Source organism: Lynx canadensis, chromosome C1 (assembly GCF_007474595.2).
Source record: "Lynx canadensis isolate LIC74 chromosome C1, mLynCan4.pri.v2, whole genome shotgun sequence".
Classification (NCBI taxonomy): domain Eukaryota; kingdom Metazoa; phylum Chordata; class Mammalia; order Carnivora; family Felidae; genus Lynx; species Lynx canadensis.
In genome coordinates, this window is record NC_044310.1 from 30,757,814 (window position 1) to 30,772,258 (window position 14,445).

Here is a 14,445-nt window from a genome sequence, read left to right on the forward strand (position 1 = left end):
AATATCAACTATTATTATTATGAGGAATTGCTGAGTCACAGGACATGTGTATATTCAATTTTATTAAGTGATTACCAATTAATGCCTCCACCAGCAATATATAAGTTCCATATTTCTAAATCCTAAAACATGGTGCTAATGGGTATAAAATTATGTATATATATAATATACACATATATATTATGTGTATATAATATATGTTATATATGTATATATATATATATATATATATATATATATATATATATGTTTATTTAATCTCTACACCCAATATGGGGCTGGAACTCATGACCCTGAGATCAAAAGTCAAATGCTCTTCTGACTCATCCAGCCAGGTGCCCCATATATTGTTTTAATTTGTACCTTGATGGTCACAGTGAAGTTAAACATCTTTTCACGGGTTTATTGGTCATTCTTATTGGTGTTTTGGTGAACTAGCTCTGTATATCCTTTATTTACTTTCCTACTGGATTGTTTGCTTTTTTTCCTTTTGATTTGGGGAACTTTTCGGATATTAATCTTTTGGCGGTTTTATATATTTGAATACCATCTAGTTTTTGGCTTGTCTTTGTGTTGCATCTTCTTAAACTTCTGTTGTTACAGAATTAACTAATTTTAATGCAGTCAAATCTAACAATATTTTCTCACACGGTTTGTGCTTTTTTGGGACTTATTTAAGAAATTCGTCCCTATTTTGATATCCTAAAGAAATATTTCCTGAAAAATATTTCGGGGCCTGTAATCCACCTGGGATTTATTTTTGGATATGGTTTAAAGTAGAAATCTAAATTTTCTTCCTATTGAAAAAGTTGCCTCAGCCCCATTTCCTGTAGAGGTCATCCTTTCCCTACTGACTTGTAGTGCCCATTCTTATAAACCACCTTCCCACGGACCTAGTCTTCATAACCTTTGCTTATTTTCTTTCCACCGGGGGATCCTTATTCTCTCTTCCTTCCGATCGCAGCTTAAGCGTCAGGCCGCTCCTGTCTAGGTTATGTCTACATGTATGTCCGGCTCGGTGACCCCGTGACTCCAGAGAGTCTGGAAAGGCTGAGAGAAGTAGGTGTTTGGCCAGCTGCCGCCAGGCTGTTGCCAGGGCGGCTGTCGGGAAGGCCGCCGAGAGGAGGAGCACCCAGAAACCCAGTGACGGAATCCGGCCCGCGCCCGCGTCGCCAAGGAGTGCGTCACCACGTGTGGTCGAACGGGGGCGGGGCCAGGGCTGAATCACGTGGCTTGGTTGCCTACGCGCTGCTGGGCCGTGGGAAGATGGCGGACGGAAAGGGAGAAGCCGCCGCCGCCGCCGGGGCCGGGGCTGAGGCTCCGGCAGGAGCCGGAGCCGGGGACGGAACCGAGACTGAGTCCATGGCTCGGGGTCATCGCCCTGCATCTCCGGCTCTTGGAGCCCCGGGACTGCGACCGTGTCTGTGGCAGCTGGAGACAGAGCTGAGGGAGCAGGAGGTGTCGGAGGTCTCATCTTTGAACTACTGCCGGAGCTTCTGCCAGGTGAGGGGCTGACTGGCTGGCTGAAGGCGGCGGGGTGGGGAGGCCAGGGGAAGAGGCCTCGGATCGGTTGCCGCAGCCGGGGCTGGACTGAGAGGCGCCACCTCCGTGTCTCGCCGCGCCCCCAGGCCGGGAAGGCCCAGCTCGGGAAGCTCGACCGCTGGCCCCCCTTCACCACTGCCCGACTTTGGTCACCGCCAGGGCGGGTTGCGCTGGGCCAGACTGAGAGCCCGGAGGGCGCCGGCGGCTCCCTGGAAGGGCCGTGCCCTGTCTCCGTTGCCTGTCCCCCTGCCGGGTGGTTGGTTGGAGCGCCATTGCCTCCAGAGAGATTGATTGCTCGTTCCTGCTGGGAGATCCTTTTTTGAGTACAGATCTCCAAACTGGAAAACCTGAGTTTTCCTGAATAATCCGGAGATATGTGTTGGGGCCAGAGACTTCTCTTTGGAGTCAACGTCATCTGGGCCCCTAAAAGGTCTGACAGTTGGCTTTGAAAGGCGTCTTGGGCTTTCTCATTAGTGATTGCGGAGCCCATTGGTTGGTTGTGTTGTTTTTTTTCTTTCTTATTTTATTTATTTATTTTTGAGAGGCGGGGTGGGGAGACTTTTAAGCTGTTCTTTCTCTTCTTCTGGATTCCTTTGAGGATTGTGCTATCAGCAGTGAGGCTAGTGAGCTAGTGGTGGCTATTTAGGGTCTTTGAGTGGAAGAGGATTGAGAAAGATGTGGAGTGTGGTCTCTTGGCAGTGGTATGACCATTTCTGTGCTACAGTGGGTCCTAACCTGTGGTTACATACATATTTATTGGTATGTTTAGTTTATAGTCTCCATGGTCACTTCCAGATTTTTGTCTATAAATTTAAAGATATGCCGTTATTATTTCTACTTCTGCTATTCTATCGGGTTTCAGGACCAACACTCTGCTCCTCACCTGGTGTATCTGAGAGAATGCAAAATAATGGTAGTATGTTGGTACTTGGACTCTTGATGAGTAGTTGAGTGTGCCGAATACATTGCGCTGTTGCAAAGTTGTAATTGGGGGGGACAATTTTGCTCTCTTAGTCCAGTGGAAAATAAAAAATTGGCTTGCTTTCTTGCTTTTCTCCTTCCTCTTTGCTGAGCCAGAGACACCTCATCTCTTTGAATGGAATTTTGTCCATGCTCATCTTTTCTATACATTGTATCATTAGCAGTTTTTATGTCTACAACCTGCAGCATTTGTCTGCACTAGGAAGTGTCCCGGTGTAATTCTTCTTTGCTTCTATGCTAGTAATGAGCGTTGGTGCTTAATACATTTATTCTGCGAACTTTTACTGACTGCATTGGATGATGCCAGGCACTTCCTCGAGTGCTGAGGAAACGTAAGACAGCACTTACCCATGATGAGCGTACAGTTGGAAGGAGGTGGTAGACGTAACAGTATTTCCAGAACAGTTTTGGTAATGATGGAAAAGGAGGTGTTGTAGAGACAGTGGTAAGGGGATAGCCATCATGGCACATCCTAATGGAATGGAATGACAATTAACTAGTAAAAACAAATTAAAAGTTTAACTGTGGACCGTACTATGTACTTAGAAGTAACTGGGAGAGGCCTCTTTAGATAGGGTGGTCCAGGAAGGCCCTAAGGCTGAAAGGTAAAAAATGAGTCTTGGGACTGTAGGGGGAGGGGAAGGGAGCATTTGAATGCCAAAGGTAGAGATGAGAAGGAAAATTGAAGCTTTGGGAGAATGGGAAGCTGATTGGACAGGAGTAATGGGGAGGACGACAGGAGAAGAAATCTGGGTTTGGGGAAGTCTTCTAAGCTTGTGTTATTATCTTAGAAAGATAACAAGAATGGATGTAACTACTTAAGTTGAAGCTTGTCAGAGGATACCATGTATATATCTACATATCTATATATTTTGCTTTATGCCTAGTGCTTGCAGCCCTCATCTCATTTTAACTGAATGTTTTAATGTCTTGAGTCTTGGTGACACCTAGAAATGTAAGGGCACAGAGGAATTTAAAAAGCAAAGTACTTCTGTAATTTGTCTTTTCTGTGAAGATTTCCTTTGGCCTGAGGTTTTTCCCCAAACACTTTTTTGGACTAATAAATGTAATAAGAAAAGATGTTCCTGTAATCATGATGTGTTATAATAGGAAGCACATTGGATTGGGAGCTAGTCGGGTCCTATTTGTGACTCTACCGCTTATTAGTTAATAACCTTGGACACACTGTGCTTATGGAATTTATTTTGTTTCCTGGCCTTTATCTCCTTATAATGCTTTATACAAACAGTAGAAGAGAAAGTTTTATACAACTCTTCACAATATTTGTCAGAATATTTTGGTCACATTTTTTCCCAGTAGTCCAGATAAAATCAACTCATGGTGCCCTTGTTCACCAAATACAGAAAAAAAAACTCAACATTTTATGATGAAGGAGGAACAATTTCACCATTCAGATTTGGTTGGATAGCTCTTGGTTTCACATTTGAAAGGCAGACTAAGATTTATTCATCCACTCTTTGTGGTGTGCCTGACATTGCACTAAGTGCTGGATATAGGAACATGCCCTCTAGGAGCACTTAATGTGTAAAGATAGGTAGTAGCATCATAAAGGCCTGATTTGTGCTCTCCGGGATACTTAACTGCCACAAAAGTATTTTCATCAGGTATTTAGTTTAGAAATCTAGAGATTTAGATGTACCAAGCACATCCCTCCTGCAACAGGCTGGGACCATATTTTCTCCAGCTCTTGCAGTACTTAAAAGAAATGGGTCTGTCTTTGGAATTGCACCAAATCAAGAAATAAACCAACATATGAAAGGATAGAGTAGCTTGTCTCATTCTGGGCATGTTTTCAATTTTCAGAAGTTTGTGAAGATGATAAAAATGAAACTTGAAAAGTAATAGTTACTAAGAAAATGATACTTAGATCAACTTGTATTCAGTGAACATTTGTATTCAATGACAATGGGATGTGGCTTTTCCCTCTTTTCCCTCAATTTCTTTTCTGAAAACACTGTCTGCCAAACAGTGTGGATGGGATTAACTCCAGAAAATAGTCTTTCTTTGTTTTGTTGAAAAATTGATGGCTATCCTCTCAAGTTTTTGCTATATTTTGGGATCAAGATTCCTAAAGTTTTACAACTGGTAGTTCTATTTGTAATACACATTTTGAAAGCTTTTTAAGTAACATTAACAGACTTGAAATTATTGGGTGAATGATTATACTTTGAGAATACCAGGCAAAGTAGTTTTATGAATAAATCTTGTTGATATGAAACTTTTAGGTTCTAGACTAATAGTGACTTTATAGATTTTTAAGTGTTAAAGTGAGTACTGCATATATTTCAGTTTCTCCTGGATTTGTGATTGAATGCAAAGGGTCTGCTGGCTTCACCATTTAAATTAGCTATGTGACCTTGGGTACGTTATTTTCTTTAACCCTTAGTTTTCTCATTGGTAAATGGAACAATAATAGTACTTACTATTATCTATGTAAACATATTGTTTATGGACTAAATAAGACAATCTAAAAAACAGTGTTCCCGGAATTGTCCTAGTTTTCCAGATTTCTTAGCCTTCGAATAGAAAGTCTTCACCCCCTTACCTCCAGTTTACTTTTCAGCTCTTACCTAGCCAATCCCATCACCATAATCCTACTCTTATTCAGAGGTATTTTACTTGGAGTACTTGGACCAAAATTTCTCCAAGTACATTATTTTGGGAAAGCTGACTTTAATTTTCATTTGATTCCTCAAGATCCAAGATACATATTAGGCTTCGGTAAATATTTACCAATTGATTGATCTCCAGAAGGATACTTTAGCAAGATCTCAGGTCAAGTAGTCTGCCTTTGTCTTTCATTGTGCTGTTCTCTCCTTTTTTCTCTCATTTTCTATATGGCGAATTTTCCTTGTTTAGGGCCCAGTGCAAACACCGTCTCCTCTGTGAAGCTTTCTCTAATTTCTCTAGACTTCCTCTTAGATGTTTGTCTTCTTTTGATGCTTTGTACATACTTTTAACTCTTGCTTTTCTTGCTGTCACTGGCTTAGTCCAGGTTTCATAAATAATGTCCTGTTGCAGCAACCTCTTCACCAAGCTCCCTTGCTTTCTGACTGACTTTATCTACACTCCATTCTGGTATTCTTTCTAAATTGTAAATATAATCTCGTTAGTCACTTTGTTCCCTGAAATTCTTCAATGGTTTCTTACCCCAAAGACAAGATAGAATTCAGACTTACCAGCCTCACCTGGCAGACAAAGCCTTTTAGAATTTGGACACTGCCCCCACTCCCCTTCCCCAGCTCCCACCTTTCCAACCTTTTTTCCTTTTTTTTTTTTTTTAATACCTTTACTACAGTATCCATCTCTAAGTCTGCCTGATTAACCTAGGGTCCTCCCTTCTCCATCTGCTTATTTATCCTTTAAGACCAGCTCAAACATTAAGTCTTTGAGAAGTGTTTTATGATTGCAGCAGACATAATGAGGTGATTCTTCGTGTACTCCGGTAGCATCTTGTACATAATTGTGGTACCTGAATAGTTGTTTCCATGTTTGTCTCTTGTATTGGCCACCAAACCAACAAGAGTAGAGGTCTTATTTAGTCTTTTTTGTATACTTGGCACCTAGCAATTAATACAGTGCCTGGCACACAAAGCTAATTTGTTGAATGAATTATATTGTAGAACTTCATGATATACTGAAGAGGTTAGTACTTCAAAAGAAACACCTGATGTAAAATCTGATGTAAAAAGCAACTTTATCATAAGAAACAGGATAAAGGAACAGGATAGACACTCTTTGCTCATCTCTTGGAGGCGTACTTGTGAACTTAGCCTACATTCATACAATGTACACATTTACATGTGTGGAATGAGGAGTAGTGTTGGAGGGAGAAAATTAGAGGCGTTATAGCATTGAAGAAGAGTTAGCAGCCTAATAAGGCAACAGTTTGGAAATGTTGAGATGGGGAGGATCAGTTAATTCCTTGAGATTGGTGACCATGAAAACTCTTGAGATTTACTTCTCATTTATTTTAAAGGATTTTTAATACATTACCTTTTCTTTTTGTGCATTCTAAATAGAAACTAGATGACAGGTGGTTATAATGGCATAAACTAGCTTTGCACCACATATGACCAAAACATAATTATAAATGTGACTATGAAGCAGTGGGAATTTTGGATGCTGTCATTTACTTGGTACCACCCAGTCTCTTTCATACTAGTGATTTTTGTGTCTACCTGTGCTTCATGCTCTTTTGAACAATTTTAATAAAAAATCTAAGTAGAAAGCACCACTTGTTTCAAGCCTGCAAAGGCATTGGTCAACTAAAGTGTGCTTTGTTTTCGCTTTGTTCTAGACACCTGTCACCTCTCCCAGAGGCCTTCCTTGACTGTCTTGTCTAAAACAACACTTCCCCATCATCTTCAACTCCTGAACACTGCTTTATATTTCTCTAAATCACCGACTACTATCTGATGTCTATGACAAATATGTCTATTTATCTGTCTCTGCACCTGGAATGTAAGCATCAAGAGGGTGTTGACTGTTTTGTTTACCCAGTGCCTAGAATTGTCCCTGGCACTTAATGGGTACTTAGTCAATATTTGTTGATCTTTTATCTCCTTCCTTCCTTAAATCTCTGACTAGACTTCTTAACAAGTCTTACCTTTCTTTATTAAGAAATAGGGACATGTTTTGTCAGCCAGTTTATGCTGCTTCCGAGCAGGGATCAGGTCTTACTGTTCTTTGTATCCTAATTACTAAAGAGTAGAACTAAATTTTATTTATGGTTTCTTTCTTTTTTTTAATGTTTATTTTTGAGGGGGGGTGGGGCAGAGAGAGAGAGGGAGACACAGAATCTGAAGCAGGCTCCAGGCTCTGAGCTGTCAGCACAGAGCCTGACATGGGGCGCGAACCCAGGACATCATGCCCTGAGCTGAAGTCGGAGCTTAACCAACTGAGCCACCCAGGTGCCCCTTATTTATGTTTTCTAAGAATTTCCCATGGTTGCTTGTATTCCACAAATATTTAAAGAGCTTTTCAACAGGGTTTGCTGAGCCAGGTTGAAACATTTATTTTGGATATGGTTGATATCATACTGGAAAATTTGAACATAGATAAGGGATTGAGCAAGATTGTATACAAAAAAATAGATTCCTAAAACTTTTGTTGATCCCTAAAGCCAACATATAAACCATTACATGAAAAATTAGAGGGGTTATTTATTTATCTGTCAATCTTTCTATCTATCAACTAATCAATCATCTTTTATGTGCCAAGCTCTCAGGTAGATGGTGTTATTTTTTATTTTCATTTTACAGATAGAAAACTGAGGCTCAGGGAAATAAACTTTCCCGGGGTCACACAGCGAGTAAGCTGTGACAGAGTCTTCAGATTCCAAAGTCCATGCTCTTTTTCCTATATCAGCATTTCCTAAACTGTTTTGTTCCATGAGTTATATGTATTAGTAAGTACTTACTGAATTAAGGATTCTATGTTCATGTAAGTTAGGATAATGTTGGGATAAATATTTTTTTATGTGTCATATATGTTAAGATGCATTGTGAACCTCCTAGAGAGACATTGTTATGCAGCATTTGCCAAACTTAGCAGGTCTGGGACATTTAATATTTTGCTGTGTTCTAAACCTGATATCATCCCCAAATTACATGTTTTTCTTTCATTATAGTAAAGCAAAACACTGTGTGGAAGAGTGGATTGCTTTATGTTTCTATATACCACTGAATTTTGATTCCCTACTTTCAGCCTAAAACATGACTGTGAGCTTTTTATGAAAAAAATTTCCCTCCAAGTTTTTGCAGGTTTTGAATTATACTTATTGTCACATATGAAAAGTATTTCAATGTATTATAACTTTTGTAAATTAGAAATGAATACTATTTAGACATATCTTGAGGTCAAGGTTATTCATCTGGGTTTACCTTTATCTCTGCAACATAGCTAGCTTGGGAACTAATGTATTTGTCTATTTCTTCTCACTTTTGTGCTATGTCTGAATTCTTTAATATATATATTTTTTTTAATGCCTTTCTTGTCCTTTTTGGGAGGGATCTATTAGTTCAGCATGCTGACATTTGATTTCATAGTATTTTTACTCCCAGGGAAATAGCCGGAGTGTGTCACATTAGCCAGCACAATAATGCTTTATTAATATGGACACGCGTTAAGAATTATTACTGGGTATATTGGAATGAATGGCCTAGCTTGGGAATTGCATTTTTGTGATACATGGTTATATAAAATAGGTGTATTTTTATTCATAATTTTATTTACTTTAATTTGCTTTTTTAACATATATGCTTAGAATACATAAAGTATCTTAAAATAATAAAACTGAATATATATATGTATATATAGATAGATATATATTTAAAGTTTTGTGACTCCTGCCTAGTATGTGCTCATTCTAAAAGCTTAAGACAAGATGTATAAGTGCAGAAAGTGAAACCACCATGTAATCTCACTGTGAATAGCTTGGTGTATTGTTCTGATTTTTGGGAAAATATGTATATAGTATACGTGTATATAAAAGGATTAAAACTAAAAAAATTATTTGAGTATAGTTGACACACAGTGTTACATTAGTTTTAGATGTACAACATAGTAATTCAGCTTCTCTATATGTTATGCTATGCTTACTCCAAGTGTAGCTACCATCTGTCACCATACAATGCTATTATAGTGTCACTGAGTATATTCCCTTTACTGTGCCTTTTATTCTCATGACTTATTCATTCTATAACTGGAAGTCTGTATCTCCCATCCCCCTCACCCTTTTTTTCCTTTGCCCTACCTCCCTTCCCCCTGGCAACCATCTATTTGTTCTTTGTATTTATAGGTCCAGTTCTGCTTTTTGTTTGTTCATTTGTTTTGTTTTTTAGAATCCACATATGAGTGAAATCATAGGTTAGTTTTCTTTCTCAATCTGCCCTATTTTAATTAACATAATACCCTCTAGGTCTATCCATGTTGCACATAGCAAGGTCTTACCCTTTTTTATGGCTGTGTAGTATTCCATTGTGTGTATGTATATGCATTTGTCTGTTAATGGCCACTTAAGTTGCTTGTATATCTTTTTTTTTTTTATATTTATTTTTGAGAGAGAGACAGAGCATGAACAGGGGAGGGGCAGAGAGAGAGGGAGACACAAAATGCGAAGCAAGCTCTAGGCTCTGAGCTGTCAGCACAGGGCCTGATGTGGGGCTCAGACCCACGAACTGTGAGATCAAGACCTGAGCCCAAGTCGGTTGCTAAATCGACTGAGCTACTCAGGCGTCCCTGTATCTTGGTTATTGTAAATAATGCTGCAGTAAACTTAGGAGTGTCTATCTTTTTCAGTTAATGTTTTCTCCTTAGGTAAATACCCAGAAGTGGAATTATTGGATCAAATGGTATGTCATTTTTTTTAAGATTTTTTTTAAGTTTATTTGTCTTTGCGGGGGCGGGGGGGGGTAGAGAGAGAGAATTCCACGAGAGATCATGAGCTGAGCTGAAATCAAGAGTCAGATGCTTAACCAACTGAGCCACCCAGGTGCCCACTGGATCAAATGGTACTTCTAATTTTAGTTTTTGAGGAGCCTCCATACTGTTTTCCACAGCGGCTCTACCAATTTACATTCCCATGGTGTACAAGGGTTCTTTTTTCTCCAGCATTTATTATATCTTGTCTTTTTGGTTCTAGCCAATCTGACAGATGTAAGGTGATATCTCATTGTGGTTTTGATTAGCATTTCCCTGATGATTAGAGATGTTGAGCAATTTTTCATGTGTCTGTTGACCATCTGTAGGTTTTCTTTGGAGAAATGTCTGTTCAGGTCCTCTACCCATTTTTTATTTGGATTTGTTTGTTTTTTGGTGTTGAATTGTATAAGTTCTTTATATATTTGAGATATTAACCCCTTATCAGATATGTTATTTGCAAATATCTTCTCCCATTCAGTATGTTGCCTTTTTGTTTTGTTGACTTATTCCTTTGAAATGCAAAAGGATGTAGTCCCAGGAGTTTACTTTTGCTTTTGTTTCCCTTGCCTTAGGAGATATATCTAGAAAAATGTTGGTGGGGCTGACGTTAGAGAAATTAATGTCTATATTCTTTTCTAGGATTCTAGGATATTTAGGTCCTTAATCCATTTTGAGTTTATTTTTGTGTATGTTAGAAAGTGGTCCAGTTTCATTCTTTTGCATGTAGTTGTCCAGTTTTCCCAGCACCATTTACTGAAGAGACTGTCTTTTCTCCATTGCATATTCTTGCCTCCTTTGTTATAGATTAATTGACCATATAAGCGTACATGTATTTCTGGACTCTTTATTTTGTTCCATTGATCTATGTGTCTGTATTTATGCCAGTATCATACTGTTTTGATCACTTCAGCTTTGTAGTATATCTTGAAATCTGGAATTATGATACCTCCACCTTTGTTTTTCTTTCTCAAGATTGCTTAAATATTAGATTTTTTAATTGTCCAAGAAATTCATGTAAAAAAAATTAGAATAATGTAAAAGAAGAGAGCAAAGGATGAAAACTGTCACATATACCCTAATACTTCAGTACTACATTTTTCTAGGTTAATAGTTTTCTTAGGTTAACAGTTTGGGAATATATACTTAGAGAATTTTTCTATATATGTATATATTTTTAGAAAAATAATGTTGAGCTTATATATTAAAACTTAATATATTGATATTGTAGATAATCTGTCTTGTGGAATACACACGTTTATTACTTTAAAAATTGTATAATATTTTATTGTAAACTGCCTTGATTTTAAATATTTTTAAAAATGTTTTTCATGTTTATTTTTGAGAGAGAGAGAGACAGAGTGTGAGCAGGGAAGGGTCAGGGAGAGGGAGACACAGAATCTGAAGCAGGCTCCAGGCTCTGAGCTAACAGCACAGAGTCTGACGCGGGGTTCGAATTCTCGGACTGCGAGATCATGACCTGAGCCGAAGTTGGACGCTTAAGGTCCTGAGCCACTCAGGTGCCCTGAAAACTGCCTTGATTTTAAATTCTGCAGGTAGCAAAACCTTCAACACTCTTAATTGAAAAAAAAATTTTTTTTACCTAGAAAAATATATTGCTACAGAAAGGAAAAAATAAAAGCCCTTTTCTGCCTTCAGTCCCTCCAGTCACTCCCCAAAAGAGTTAAGTCTCTTGTGTATTCTTAAAATCTCAAATACTCTTCTGTGATTTATATTTTAATTTAATGAGAACAATTTTCTATATCGACATACATTGAGCATGTACCATAATTAAACCGTTGTGTTCTTTTTTATTGTTATCATAAGTAAGGTTGCAGTGAATATCCTTAAACATCAAACACTAGTTATTTATACCTATAGCATAAATTCTTGGAATTGAAATTACTGTATTAAAGAGAATGTTTATTTTAAATTTTGGTGGATACTAGCCTACAAAAAGTTGAGTAGCATTTGTATGTTTTTCATGTGTATTAGATATTTGAACTTTTTTTTCTGTGAGGTTTGTCTTTACTATTTTTTACATAACTGTATTTTAAAGTATTCCCGGCTAAAAGTCATTAAAATTTGATTGTGTTTAATCATTGAGTATGATCATGTAATCTTAAGATCCCATGCTGCTTTGAGGTTCTCAAGAATCTGAAGCCATTGGAATGTATGATACAAATTAGTGATTGTTGCTGTGGGAAATTTGTCGGCCTACTCATTTCCAACAGACATTTATTGATGTTTTATATATCAATGCTATTAGACTCTAGGAAGACTTAAGTCATAGCTGAATAACTGGAAAGGCCCTAGTGCTTTCCATTAGCTAAATTTTTCTTATATTGTTATTTTTATGTTACCAAATAAGGTGTCACTGAATGTATGTATGACCTTGGGCCAAATCAGTTTGTTTTGGGGACTTCAGATTGCTGCTCAAATCAGATGATCTTTAAGGTTTGATTCTCCTTAGAAATTATATAATTCGTTTGAAAAATGTTTGCTAAGGATTATTTTCTAAGTCATCTCCAGACTTTGGTCTTACGTATCCTTATTGAAATAAATGAATAATGTTTTATTTATGCAGTACCTATATGTTATAAGCAACCACAGAAAAACATAAAAGTGGTAAGATGTTTGAAAGTCATTTAAATAAGTGTTAGTATTATGTTTCTGCCCCCGATGGGTTATTACTTCTCTCTGTAGGGTAAATGCCTATCCCAGTGGAAACCACTCTACTGATTTGAACTGAAGTTATTTGTTTACATTAGTTATGTTTACTATCCTTATTTGGCTTCTTTCTTCAAAGTGAAATCTTGATTACAGTCTTTAAGGGTCTTGGTAAATGAAAATGTTAAATCTAGAACAAATGATCCCATAAAGTTCTAACAGTAAGTGTGGATATGACATCAAATTTGGGCAATCTTAATGTTTTACTATCTTATGACATGAAGAACATATCTAATAGAAAGTAGATTTGAAGTTAGGAGATTTCATTCTAACATTCTTGTGACTTTAAACTTTGCCTTGGATCTCTATTCTTGTCTTTAAAATTGGGGGTAATAGAAAGCTCCCTGATAGGTGGTTGTGAATATCAGGTAGGACAGTATAACACTGCTCTTAGCATAACTTTTGGTAGCAGATAGGTACCTAGTGTATCAATTTCTTTATATCCATTTCATCACTAATAATGTTTTAAAGAAATATTTCATGTAGAGCAGCTTTCCACCATTTTCCTGTCAATGTACAGCCCATTGGGGAAAAAAAAGGTTTCCTAGATGTTTATAGAGCATTTGCTAATATAGTTTTAGAGAGCCTATGATGAGCTTTGTAGATTGGAAGTGTAATTTCCAGTAAATTTCTTTTATGTTGAAACAATATGGATGTCCTTTGGGATCCACATATAGTGGATATAATGGATTTGACCTGTTGTAACTAACAAATCATTCTATATAAAAATTTCTTTGATTCATTTGACTACTGGTTTTAACTTGGCTTATTATTTGCCATATAAATTATGTATTTCATTTTATTGAAATCTGTGCATATCAAAAGTGATTTGAAGGGTGCCTGGGTAGTTCCTCAGTTGGTTAAGCATCCAGCTCTTGATTTGGGCTCAGGTTGTGATCTCATGATTCTTGAGATAGAGCCCCAGGTCAGGCTCTGCACTGGCAGCACGGAGCCTGCTTGGAATTCTCTCTCTCCCTCTGCCCCCTGCCCCCACTCGCAATCCCTCTGTGTCTGTCTGTCTGTTTCTCTCTTTCAAAATAAATAAACGTTTTAAAAAAGTGATTTGAATTTATAACACGTTGGATTTGAGCCCCTGAAAAAAGGTGGCCATGTTTTTATAAACATGTTTGAGGGAAGAAGTTTAGAAGTTATTTAGTTCACTCCCCTTTCAGCTTAAAACTTTTAAGGGGGAAACTCCCTCTCAGTGTAGGATGTTAGCCGAGGATAAGAATAGGTGATAATATCAATAAAATTCTGAACGTTGACATATCTATTTACCACCAAACAAAATTCATGACTAGTGTGTCATTAATCTGATGTGAACACCCTTGTAAAAAATAGGGTTTAAGCATTTTCATTCATTCATTCATTCATTTATTTATTTTTAAGCATTTTCTTTTAAAAACTCCCAGAAGTGCAGTTTGGTCAACATTATGCTGCTCTCCTCCTTTACAAGGATTTGAATGAAGCAGTAAGAATTTGGAACCAAATCTGCTTAGTTGAATCTGTTTTTTTTTTTTTAAGTTTTTTTTTTTAAAGTAAGTTATATTTTTAAATTTTTTTTAACGTTTATTTATTTTTGAGACAGAGAGAGACAGAGCATGAACGGAGGAGGGTCAGAGAGAGGGAGACACATAATCGGAAACAGGCTCCGAGCTGTCAGCACAGAGCCCGACACGGGGCTCGAACTCACGGACCGCAAGATCGTGACCTGAGCCGAAGTCGGCCGCTCAACCAACTGAGCCACCC

At 37.7% G+C, this 14,445-nt stretch overlaps 1 protein-coding gene across 1 annotated transcript in view; it reads left to right on the top strand.

Moving 5' to 3' along the window:
* The first annotated feature begins 1,243 nt into the window (after positions 1 to 1,243).
* RLF (RLF zinc finger) overlaps positions 1,244 to 14,445 on the top strand; it is an 87,163-nt gene continuing 73,961 nt past the window's right edge. The window contains exon 1 of the mRNA XM_030324371.1: positions 1,244 to 1,503. Within this exon, the coding sequence (XP_030180231.1) occupies positions 1,267 to 1,503 (237 nt within the window). The 5' untranslated portion in view covers positions 1,244 to 1,266. The remainder of the gene's footprint in view (positions 1,504 to 14,445) is intronic.